General features: G+C 39.3%; 1 protein-coding gene and 1 long non-coding RNA gene across 7 annotated transcripts in view; one reads left to right on the forward strand and one right to left on the reverse strand.

Moving 5' to 3' along the window:
* Window positions 1-5,799: 5,799 nt before the first annotated feature.
* On the reverse strand, window positions 5,800-10,057 carry LOC106694846. The gene is made up of 2 exons (XR_002826866.1): window positions 9,844-10,057; window positions 5,800-5,865 (listed from the first exon to the last, which is right to left on the reverse strand). It is a non-coding gene; the product is annotated as an uncharacterized LOC106694846 (long non-coding RNA).
* An 84-nt stretch (window positions 10,058-10,141) lies between these two features.
* Window positions 10,142-13,066, forward strand: part of VIRMA (vir like m6A methyltransferase associated) — a 49,990-nt gene continuing 47,065 nt past the window's right edge. For 4 of the 6 annotated variants that reach the window (XM_014447527.2, XM_023746395.1, XM_023746394.1 and 1 more), the window contains exon 1: window positions 10,142-10,300. In XM_014447527.2, coding sequence (XP_014303013.1) covers window positions 10,238-10,300 — 63 coding nt within the window. In that variant the 5' untranslated portion in view covers window positions 10,142-10,237. The remainder of the gene's footprint in view (window positions 10,301-13,066) is intronic. The other 2 variants (XM_023746397.1, XM_023746399.1) reach the window with 2 other exon arrangements.

The raw sequence follows: 13,066 nt of genomic DNA on the forward strand, positions 1-13,066 counted from the left end.
ACGACTATGAAAATTTGTGTACAATTATTTTCATGAACATATGTTTTAATTTCTCTTGGGGAAGTTACTTAGAAGCAGAACCGCTGGGTCGAAAGGCACATATTTATGTTTATTAGAAACTGCCAGTTTTCCAAAGTGGTTGTGCCATTTTATATTTTGGGAGACACACGAAACTGTTTAAAATTTAGACAATAGCCCTAGCTGATTTGTCTCAGTGGATGGAGCGTCAGCCTGTGGGCTGAGGGGTCCCAGGTTTGATTATGGTTGGGGGCACATGCCAGGGTTGCGGGCTTGATCCCCAATGAGGGGTGTGCAGGAGGCAGCCGATCAATGATTCTCTCTCATCATTGATGTTTCTATCTCTCTCTCCCTCTCTGAAATCAATAAATGTTTAAAACATTAGACAATAAAGCAATTAACCCTCTGTGACTAGCCCTTATACTATGAGAATTTCATTGGTTATGATCACCAGGCTCCAGGAAACTGTTAGCTAAAAGGTCTTGGACTAACGGCTGATTTTTTAAAATTTTAATTTATTAATTCTAGAAAGGAATGGAGCAAGAGGGAGGGAAAGAGACACCCATTTGTTGTTTCACTTATTTATGTATTCATTGGTTGCTTCTTGTATGTGCCCTTACCTTGGCAGATTGGGACCACGCTCTAACCAATTGAGTGACCAGAGCAGGGCCTGATCTTTTATTATTTTATTTTTTGTAAATATTTTTTTATTTATTTCAGAGAGGAAGGGAGAAGGATAGTTAGAAACTTCAATGTGAAATCTTAAAAGGAAAAAAAGTCATTTCTCTAAGGATCAGGAATTATGCTTTACCTCATTTCTATCCCTCACAGTGTCTGCCAGTATGAAGGCTCAATACACAATTTGATTGATTCTCTGGTATAGAGATATTGCTTAATAGTATTTTTTAAAATACTTCCTCTCTGAATCGATGTTTCTAACTCTATATCGCTCTCCCTTCCTCTCTGTAAAAAAATCAATAAATCAAAAAATATATTTAAAAATAAAATACTGTGCCAGTTAACTTGGGATTTTACCCAAGTGTTTAGGGATGTATAGTTGGATACGAAAATCTCAAGTAAAAGAAGGTAACAGCCCTGGCTGGTGTCTCAGTAGAGAATAATAGAGATGAATTGTAAATATATAAGTTCTTAAAATGTCATATAATAATAGAGGAGATAATGTCTACTTGGCACCTTAAAATTTCAGCCTGAGATTATTGTTAATGCCTTATGTATCATTTTAAGTATAATATTGTCTCAGGATTACTCAGAAGGAAGTTTTTTCTTATTAAATCACCTATATTATGAGCACACTTGGTTTCCCCTGAAGGTTTCCAATTAGTTATGCCTAGAAATAAAATTAGTTTGGAAGAATAGCCTAATACACCAGAATTCCATTTAAAATTTTTATATTTTTTACTTGGTATTTTGCTATGTAAAAATTTCAAAAGAACTTAAAGTATTTTTCACGTGTTGTTTTTAATTCTAAGATAAAAAAAAAATTTATATTTTCAGACCACCCAGTTCAGGTGTGAAATGGAGGAAATGAGTCATCTAGGAATAGGAGTTAATTTTTGCAACAAAAAATACCATATATGCTGTCATTTTAAATTTTTTATTGGAGACCTAGAAGTTAAATCTTTACAGTTATAATAGGAGGCTTCTGTAAAAATCTAATACTTCTGGCAAAAAAAATAGAAAATGTTTTAATCTTTTAAAATGCCTTTGTGCACTAGACCGGCGTATGAGACATTCGAGTGTGGTAATTAGCTGGTTGCACACACCCAGACATCTATTTTTGAAAACTAGTGAAAGGGGTTTCATGGCAGATGCCTGAATAATTCTGTGATTATGTCATGCCTAGGTTAATTTCAGAAATCACTGAAAGCAGGATGGGGATTAGAAAAGCAAGCAAAAAAGATCAAACTGTAGAAAAGTCATGTCCAGATATGTTTCTTAACGCTCAGATCAGAAACTGACTTTTTTACCCTTTCCTCTTTCTAAGCTGCCAAACTGGCTTTTCTGGAAGCAGGCTTGCTCCGGATGAGTGGCAGTTGGTGATGTTTCTGTTTGGGTAAATCTCCTTCGACTTTTTGGTTCCTTGCTCCTTTCCCTCACTCGTTACTCTTGCTTCTTTTTTAAATTTATCTCTTTGTCGTGTCCTTTTGGCTTTGCTTGGTTTCCTCTGGGCTCTGGGCTTGCCGTCTCCAGTATTCCCGCGGAACTCTTCCTGACTCAGTTGTCATGCTTTCCCATGACTGTCTAGTTCCCTGCAAGCTTTCCTACACAAAGTGTTCAGGAGGTGTTTGGAGGCGAGAAACAGCAAACTTTAGTTTTCAACTGCCCTGGGCCAAATGTTAACTAGCGTGACAAAGCATAACAAACACACATAAATGTCTGTTGGTAGTGTGCTTGCTAAGGATTCACAGGACGCAAAATGTGGGTGTCTCTCACACCCAACAGCGTGACTGTTGTTATAAAAACAAAACGTAAATGGAAAATAGTAAGTGTTGGTGAGGATGTGGAGAAATTGGAACCTTCATGCATTACTGATGGGCATACCAAATGGTACAGCTGCTATGGAAAACAGTTTGGTGGTCTCTCAAAAAGTCAAATAAAAAGTCAATTTCTTGTTATTACAAGTGATGTGATACATGTTTGTAAATAATATTGTTTCACCATTTTGTGATTACTTTCGTAGGATAGATTTCCAAAGTGAAATTGGGTAAAAGGACCTAAATGTTTTAAGGATATGTATACAAATCCAGTATTTCCAATATTAACACATCAATATTCGTTTAAATATAGAATCACTCTACTAGATTTCAAAACATATTACTACAACATGGCAAAAATAAAAATTTTCTGATATTGAATAAAAATTTTTAAAAAATCAATCTGTAGAACAAAGCAGATGCCTGGTATAAACAAAAGTATTGTTGCTTTTCAACATGGTTTTCTCCATTCTTTTTTATGACGTTTTTTCTTAAAGCAACTAGCAAAGTTTTGCTGTTTTAATCTTAGAATTTAAGAAGCTGTTAACCTAAGGAAATCCTAAAACCACTAATAGGAATTAAAATGGGATTAGGTATCAAACTTCGTCAGCTATTAGAAAGTCCTTGGTCTGTATATGCAGCAATTAGATTATATAATAAAGAATAGAAACCCCTGCCCAGCCAGCCTGGCTCAGTGGTTGAGTGTTGACCTATGAACCAAGAGATCACAGTTTGATTCCAGGTCAGGCAGGGTACATGCTTGGGTTGGGGGCCTGATTTTCTCATCTTTGATGTTTCTATCTCTGTCCCTCTCCCTTCCTCTCTGAAACCAATAAAAACATATATTTTTAAAAAGAATAGAAATCCCTATTACCATCCAAATGCTTGACATTTAGATGACTGTAACAAGCTTGACTTAAGTTTGTAGGTTTGCAATTAAGAGACCAGTCATTCATCTCTGCCAGCAGGTGGCAGTAGATATTGCAACTAGGCCTTGGAGTCCAAAATGTAGAACTTTTGCCTGTGATTTCAATTTTCAACCTAACTTTTAAAATTTAAATAATAACAATAATAAACTTTATTAAAATAGATTAATTTATTACCTCATTATCCTATCCCCTCTTTATTTCTGTCATCAGAATTTTAGGGTATTGAATAATCAGTAAACAATGAGTTCTATGCATTCATGGTAGTCATTAGAGAGAATTTTAACAAATTTTTATCACTTCTTTCTTTTCAATGTGTCTTCTCATTCTCTTCTTTTCCATGTCCACTGCCAACAATACAAATCCCCTCACATCAATTTTTAAAATAACTTTCTTCATGACCTCTTTGCTTCTGGGTTCCTTTTATTTCAACTAATTGTAAACATCACAGAAAGAATGATCTTCCTGGCATATCTTTTCTATATTTCCATTCTCCTTTCAAAAAGGCCAATGCTCAACCTCATATCTAATTGCCAAATCTCCACTTACGAGACAAATTCCAATGTGGGGTTCAAGGCTGTTCTCCATAGAACATCATTCGATACATAAAACATGCACAACATATAATTCTGTATGATTTACAATAGTGAAAAATAAACCAATTCATTCAAGAAACATTTTTGAGTGTTTACTGTGTGTCAGAAACTTGGGATGTTTTGGTGAACAGGATATAATCACAAGTTGGAAGCTCACGGGCTAGAAGGGGGACACTCACCTGTAAATAAATAAGGGAATAACCTGATTGGGCACGAGAGCTTAATCTGTGAGTATACTGAAGTTACAGATAATAGACTATCAAATCTACTGAGGGGGGAGGGGAGCCAATAGGGTCAGGGAGTATGTATATACCACATTTTGTTTATCCATTTATTTGTTGATGGATACTTGGGTTCTCACCTTTTAACCATGTGAGTAGTTCTGCTGTGAATATGTATGTACAAGTATTTGAGTACCTGTTTTCAACTCTTCACATACCTAGCAGTGAAATCGCTGGATCATATGGTAATTTTGTTTAACTTTTTAAAGAACTGCCAAACTGCTTTCCACAGGAACTCTACTAGCAATATACAGGGGTTCCAATTTCTTGACATCCTTGCCAACTTTTAAAAAAAATTATAGCCATCCCCATTGTGGTTTTGATTTACCATTCTCTAATGATTAAAGATGTTTATCTTTTCACATACTTATTAGCCATTTGTACATCTTCTTTGGAGAAATGCCTATTCAAGTCCCTTTGCTCGTTTTTAATTGGGTGATTTATCTTTTTGTTGTTCAGTTGTAAGAATTCTTTATGTTATATTCTAGAGAGTAGACCTTTATCAAATTCATAATTTGCAAATATTTTCTCCCATCCTATAGATTTTCTTTCACTCTCTTTAGTGTCATTTGATGCACTAATGTTTTAAATTCTTTTAAAGTCCAATTTATTCTTTTTGTTGTGTCATATCTAATTGCCAAATCCCAGGTAATGATTTGCCCATATGTTTTCTTCTAAGAGTTTCATGGTTTCCACTCTTATATTTAGATCTTGATCCATTTTGTGCCCATTTTTGCTTATGGTATGAGGTAAGGGTCCAATTTCATTCTTTTGCATATAGATGTCCAATTATCCCAGCACCATTTATTGAAGAAATTATTCTTTCCCTCATTGAATGGCCTTGGTACTCTTGTTGAAAATCAATTCATTATGTATATAAAGGCTTATTTCTGGACTCTTAATTATATTCCATTGGGTCTATATATTTATTCTTATACCATTACCACAGTTTTGATTACTATTATTTTGTAGTAAGTTTTTTTTAAAATTTAAATTCTTTATTGTTTAAAGTATTACATGAGTCTCCTTTTTCCCCCATTGACCTCTCCCACCCCCCAGCACATGCCCTTAACCCTCCTACTGTCTGTGTCCATTGGTTATGCTCATATGCATGCATACAAGTCCTTTGGCTGATCTCTTCCCCCTTTGCCCCCTGCCTTCCCTCATAGGTTGGACAGTCTGAGCGATGCTTTTATGTATGTCTCTGGTTCTATTTTTGTTCATCAGTTTATGTTGTTCATTAAATTCCACAAATGAGTGAAATCATGTGATATTTATCTTTCTCTGACTGGCTTATTTCGCTTAGCATAATGCTCTCCAGTTCCATCCATGCTGTTGCGAATGGTAAGAATTCCTTCTTTTTTACAGCAGCGTAGTATTCCTTGTACAGATGTACCACAGTTTTCTAATCCACCCATCTGCTGACGGGCACTGTAGTAAGTTTTTAAATCAGGAGTGGTTGTCCTCCAAATTTGTTCTTTTCCAAGATTGTTTGGCTATTTGGGGCCCCTTGATTGCCATATGCATTTGAGAATCAGAATTTCCATTTCTGGGGGAAAAAAAAAAAGAGAGGCTGTTAGAATTTTGGTATAGATTGCATTGATTCTGTAGATCACTTTGGGTAATATTGTCATCTTAACAACATTAAGTCTTCCAATCCACAAACATGAATGCCTTTTATTTATTTAAGTATTCTTTAATTTTTTCCAGCAATATTTTGTAGTTTTCAGTGTACAAGCCTTTCATTCCTTAAAGTTATTCTTTAGCTATTTTATTCTTTTGGACGATATTGTATCTGTACGTAGATTTTTTTTCATTTTTTCCCCTACCCTCAGCCCACCTCCCTCTCAACTCCTGTATGTAGATTTTTTAAAAATCCTCACCTGAGGATATGTTTTTATTGATTGATTGAGAGAGAGAAAGAGAGAAAGATCAATGTGAGAGAGAAACATCAAACCTGCAACCTAGGTATGTGCAACCTAGGTATGTGTCCTGACTGGGAATAGAACCTGCAACCTTTGGGTGTACAGGATGACACTCTAACCAATTGAGCCACCCAGCTAGGGATATGTAGGTTTTTAGAAGCCATACTGATCTTGGCCAGTATGGCTCTGTGGTTGAGCGTGGACCCATGCAACAAGAGGTCAAGGATTTGGATGTAAGAGCAGGAGGAACATCTCCTCAGGGGAAGAGAATCATTCTTTCTCAGATTGCAAGAAAAGAGGAAGATGAGTGAAGCCATAAAGAAATCCTGGGTGCCTGGCTGGTATGGCTCAGTTGGTTGAATGTCATCCCATGCACCAGGAGGTCGCTGGCTTGGTCCTCGGTCAGGGCACATTCCCCGGTTGTGGGCTTGATCCCCTTTCGGGGGCGTGCAGGAGGCAGTTGACTGATGTTTCTCTATCATTGATGTTCCTATCTCTGTCTTCTCCCTCTCCATTTCTCTCTCTAAAAATCAATAAAAAAAAAAAGCCATATTGAGGGGTCATAGGCAAAGCAGAGCAAACCAGGTAAACAAGGTCACAATGATGTGAAATACCCCTGTATTAAAGAAACCATATCTAGCTGGGAATGGCTGAATCATCAAAGTGGTGTGGTAAGGATAAGGTGAAAGAGTGAGCAAGAGGTGAATTTGGGTCCCTACATATGACGAGAAGTGATGGATAGCCAATCATGGATTCGGGACTCTCCTAGAAGTCTAGTTAATACCTGCTCTCTTTTTTGACCTCCTATACATCTTTTTGCCCTCTTAATCATAGCTGATGATCTCATTGAGACATTAAAAACCATCCAAAAGGAACTCCCTCATTTTCAAATCATTAATCCCATCTGCATGTGCACCCATGGACTCCTTTTGACCCTGGTTACCAGGGAGAAGGTGTTCTTTCTAGCAAAGGTCACGTTCTACTTGGCTACCAGGTACCCCTCCCATCTAGTCAATACTTCTCCGCCTCAGATAGCCCCCCATTTCCCTTAGTCACCACTGTTTCTCTTTCCATTGCTTCATTCCCATCATCTCCATGCAGTTACCCCCCCGCCTTAAAAACACTTCCTTAACCTCATGTTCCCCTCCAACAACCACCTCATTTCTCTGTTCTACGAAACAAAAGTTCTTAAAAGAGTTGTTTATACAGGTTTTTCTCTATTCCTCAACTCTTATTAATCTTTACAAAATTTACTTTTTTAATTGGTAAAACACATGGAAATAGAGAACCTGTATTTCTGAAGCTTAGCCATCAGGCTCCTCTCCCTGGGCAACAACTATTCTCAATTTCTTGCATAATTCTTTCATAGAAAGTCTATAAATTAAAATATAAATATAGCCCTAACCGGTTTGGCTCAGTGGATAGAGCGTCGGCCTGCGGACTAAGGGGTCCCGGGTTCGATTCTGGTCAAGGGCATGTACCTTGGTTGCGGGCACATTCCCAGTAGGGGGCGTGCAGGAGGCAGCTGATCGATGTTTCTAACTCTCTATCCCACTCCCTTCCTCTCTGTAAAAAATCAATAAAATATATTTAAAAAAAATATATATATATATAAGTATAGTATATATCTACAACACAAAGAGTGAACGCTAATGTAAGCTATGGACTTTAGTTAATAATAATGTACTAATACTGGTTCATCAAATGTAATAAAGGTACCACATCAATGGAAGATATTAATAATAGAGGAATAGGGAATATATGGGAACTCTGTATTATCTGCTCAATTTCTTGTAAAATCAAAACTGGTCTAAAAAATAGTCTATTAATTTAAAATAAAAAAGCTATCACACCCTACTCTTAGGTCAAAAAGAAAGTCAAAGCTAAGAAAATCAGACTATGTAAAAAGTACCAAGAATAAAAGCATTACATTAGTATATTAGTTTACACTTAAAGAAGAGCTTAGGGCAGGGGTGGGCAAAGTTTTTGACTCGAGGGCCACAATGGGTTCTTAAACTGGACCGGAGGGCCGGAATAAAAGCATGGATGGAGTGTTTGTGTGAACTAATATAAATTCAAAGTAAACATCATTACATAAAAGGGTACGATCTTTTTTTTTTTTTAGTTTTATTCATTTCAAATGGGCCGGATCCGGCCTGCGAACCGTAGTTTGCCCACGGCTGGCTTAGGGGAAATTTGGTATACATAAATATATCCTATATAATAAAAGGCTAATAGGCAAATTGACTGAACAGTGGAATGACCGGTTGCTGCGATGTGCACTGACCACCAAGGGGCAGACTCTCAATGCAGGAGCTGCCCCCTGCTGGTCAGTGCACTCCCACAGGGGAAGCGCCGCTCAGCCAGAATCCCTGAGCCGGGCTCACGGCTGGCGAGAGCAGTGGCGGTGGTGGGAGAGGCTCCGCTAAGGATGTCCGACTGCCAGCTTAGGCCCGCTCTCAGTCAGACATCCCCCGAGGGCTCCTGGACTGCGCAGGCCGGGCTGAGGGATCACCCCTGAATGCACGAATTTCGTGCACCGGGCCTCTAGTATAGTAATAAATAAGAATTAGAAAAAGAATAGTTTAAAGAAAGCAGAAGGAAAAAATTAGTAAATCCCAAAGGAGAAACTAAAGAATCAGAAAATAGAAAAATCCTGGAAATAATAAGTATGAATTCAAGAACTAGTTCTTTGAAAAACAAGACAAAACAAACAAAAAAAACATAGTAAAGGAATAAATTGCTAGTTAACAGAGGAAACTGGCTAGCTGAGGAAGGGTGTGTATGAGATTTACTTAAAGTAAAACTCACCCGGCTGGTGTGGCTCAGTGGTTGCACCAGGAGGTCAGGGTTCGATTCCCAGTCAGGGCACATGCCCAGATTGTGGGCTCGACCCCCAATGTGGGGTGTGCAGAAGGCAGCCAATCAATGATTCTCTCTCATCATTGATGTTTCTCCCTTCCTCTCTGAAATCAATAAAAATATATTTAAAATAAGTAATTTATTATTAAATATTCCAGACATACCAGAAGGCACATCTGTGAAACCACCACCAACCTAAAGAAGAAAACATTACCAAAGCATTTTAAGCCCCTGTGCACTTTTTGATTAAATCTCTCCAGTTCAGCGCTATCTTTAAATTATAGTGTTTACCATCCTGATGCATTTCTTTTATAATTTTATAACATATATGCCCCTAAAAAGTTATATTATTTTGCATGCTTTAAATTATACAGTACATATTCAACCTCTTTTACCCTGGTTTTTTTTTTTTTTTTTTTTTAGATTATCCACATTTGTAGATATGGCATTAGTTCATTTTTCCATTGATTTTTAGAGAGAGTGGAAGGAGAGGGATAGGGAGAGAGAGAAACATCGATGTAAGAAACATCCCTTCCGTTGCCTTCCTTAGGAGCTCCGATCAGGGATCCAACCTGAAACCCAGGTATGTGCCCTGACCTGGAATCGAACCTGCAACCTTTCTGTGCACAGGACCACGCTCACGTTCAACCAACCTAGCCACTCCAGCCCGGCCGTTATGCCATCTCTGGAATATTACTTCAATTAATTCTCGCAAAGTCTGTGGGTTAGGTAATACTCACATTTTGCTGATGAGAAAAAAAAAAAAAACACCCCAACCTCTTCGTTGTGAGACGTTATTCTTCACTGATTGCCGCGTTTTCCTGCCAGCCCTGGGTATCCAGAGTCGGAAGCATTCCCCTCGGGCGCCGTGGCGAGGTAACGCGAGACAACGACAGGATTTGGACCACGGGAGCCACCGTACACGCCTTCTCTCTCAGCCTTTCTCCGCCGCGCTGGAGAAGGCGGGGCCAGCGACTTCCGGCAGCACCGCGCTGCGGGATAGGCCAAGGTTTGCGGCGCTAGCACCTCGGACACCGGAAGTGCTGCAGTCTCTCCCTCTCCAGAGCCGCCGTCGCCGCCGAGGTTATAGGGCTGCCCCGGAAGTCCTCCGCGCGCCTCCCGTCCGCGGCAAACATGGCGGTGGACTCGGCGATGGAACTGCTATTTTTAGATACTTTTAAACACCCCAGCGCGGAGGTAAGACTTGGCGTCTTGATTCCGACTCTGCTTCTCGACTGTGGGACGCTTACAAAAAACGCTTAGGCATGCCTCGACTTTCCGTCCTGCCGGAGGCCTTAAATCCCGCACGTACACACCCCCTCCCCCCAGCTGGGTGTGGGCACCACGTCTGCGGGAGGGCATCGCTGGCCAGGACATTCCTCTGCGTTATCTTAGGCTCCTGCCTCTTTGGTTGAGTTGGCTGTTCTGCTTGCTTTGCTCCTTTGATCCCTCTCCCCCCGTCAACGCTGGGCCTTGGGAATACCTTGGTTCTCAGGTTCAGCTCAGGCGGTGGTTGGGAGGGTCTCAGACTGCCCGCGTTTGACAGCTGTTCCGGAGACCGAGCAGGTCACGATGGCTTCGTGATCCCTAAATCCCTCCTCCCAGGTCCCTTTTCTAACGGGACTTGGGCTGCCCGGGTGTGACGCTCGTTCGGTTTAGGCTTCGCCCATTAGGACATGACATATGTGCACGGATCGGCTTTTGCGTGGAGGCTGCCCGCGAGGAGGGGAAATTCAGATAATTGTAGTCCAGCTAGTGTAGTCGTTTTGAGAGGCGAAGGTGGGGGATTGTGGCGTAATCTTTTCGAAATGAACTGAACATTAAGAACGAACATGACTCACTTATAAAATAGACTTAATAATAGTGCCTGCCACATAAAGCTTAATCATATACCAAAAATGGTTTAGATATTAAAGAGGTTGACACGTACAAGGTACATAGCAAATGCTCGGTAAAACTTAGCCAGTGTTAATATTACCCCTGTGACTAGTGCTATTATAATCATTGCTTTATTATTATTATTATTACTGTTAACTGTTCACGTTCTCTATTTCTCAGTATGATCATCTGAGGTGGGTGGACATTAAATCCATAAACAACTGTAAATGTACTTTTGCGCCACCTGTGCAGTGGTTCTCAACCTGTGGGTCGCGACCCCTTTGGCGGTCGAACGACCCTTTCACAGGGGTCGCCTAAGACCATCCTGCATATCAGGTATTTACATTACGATTCATAACAGTAGCAACATTACAGTTATGAAGTAGCAACAAAAATAATTTTATGGTTGGGTCACAACATGAGGAACTGTATTTAAAGGGCCAGAAGTTTGAGAACCATTGTCTAGACCAGTGATGACGAACCTTTTGAGCTTGGCGTGTCAGCATTTTGAAAAACCCTAACTTAACTCTGGTGCCGTGTCACATAGAGAAATTTTTTGATATTTGCAACCATAGTAAAACAAAGATTTATATTTTTGATATTTATTTTATATATTTAAATGCCATTTAACAAAGAAAAATCAACCAAAAAAATGAGTTCGCGTGTCATAGGTTCGCCATCACTGGGTTAGGGCAACATAGAAGAGCAGGAGAGTGTCAGTTCTTGGCCTGTTTTGGAAAAAGTATGGGAGCAGGGAGATCAACGTCATGATTTCTTCAAGACTGACTTAGAAACCAGAAGGGAACTTGGCATAGCACCGCTGTGTTGTGTACACACAACTGTGGGACATTATTAAACATCTAACATGGCGGGGGGGCGGGGGGGGAATGAACATTAAGTCCATAGAGAAATTTTAAAAAACCTCGGAACCCACATTTTCTTTCAGTGTAAACATAATCATTTTAGAGAACTGTTCTTTCTTTGAAGATAGTGATGATAGTGGGTAGTGGTTGTATCTTCATGCGTTACTTGACAAAATAAAAACTCAACAACGTTGGCTTTCTAATTATGTTAACAAGTGGTTTATGGGTCTGTAAAAAAAGTTTGGAAACTTTAGCATGTTTTACTAACAATGAATTCATTTGTGGTCGCTAATTTCATATGGGTCAGTTAGCTCTGTTCAGTGATTATACTTTTCTGACTAATTACAGTTAGGCTTTAGAAAACTCATGATGGAGGCAGTAGAGTTGGATCAGAACAAACCTATTATGTGTACAGAAGTAGAGAACAGTTAAAAAGGAAAGAAACAAGCATGATGAATTGGTGTAGGAAAATTGGCGCTCACCACTTACATATTTAAGAAGCTCATGTTTCTTTGTTTTTAGACAAACATTGAGGACCAGGAGAGGATAGGAACAGTTGTGTGGTAGTAAATACCTTCTTCTGGCAATGATTGGGAAAGGCTTAGTAGAGATCATATTTGATCTGAGTCTTGAAGAAGTAGATTGGTGGGGGGAGATATGGAATATTGAGATGTTTGTTCTTAAGATGTTTATAACCTAAGTATTGGAGATTAGGTCCACAACATTATAACTCAAGTTACAATCTTACGATTGCATGAAGAGACAGAGTGGGAATTCCTTGGGGTTTATCACCTTTATTTCCAAAATGCCCATCCCTTGCTGACATATTAGGACCTTAATATTTTTTAGCTCCCTTTGTTGGTTCAAATAAAGGCTATGTGATTTTAGAGGTGGGAGAGATCACTCTTCATTTGAGATTATCAGGGAAGAGTTCACCAAGGCAGTCGGCGTATGAACTTGGTCTTGGGTGAAACATCTGTTCCACAATTGTAGACAGGAGGGCATTCTGGAGTAGTCACTCTTCCATAGTGTATGCGGAAAGGAGCAGTACACAGTGACACCCGAATGACAGTTCTAAGCCAGATCATAGAAGTTGTTGAATGCTCAGCAAAGGAGTGTAAACTTTATTTTGTAGGAAATGGGTAGCTTTTAAGCAGGTAAATTATATGATTAGTAAACATATTAGGTAGGTTAATCTATCAGTATATCTAAATGGTCAGAA

This window comes from Myotis lucifugus, unplaced genomic scaffold, assembly GCF_000147115.1.
Source record: "Myotis lucifugus unplaced genomic scaffold, Myoluc2.0 scaffold_673, whole genome shotgun sequence".
NCBI lineage: Eukaryota > Metazoa > Chordata > Mammalia > Chiroptera > Vespertilionidae > Myotis > Myotis lucifugus.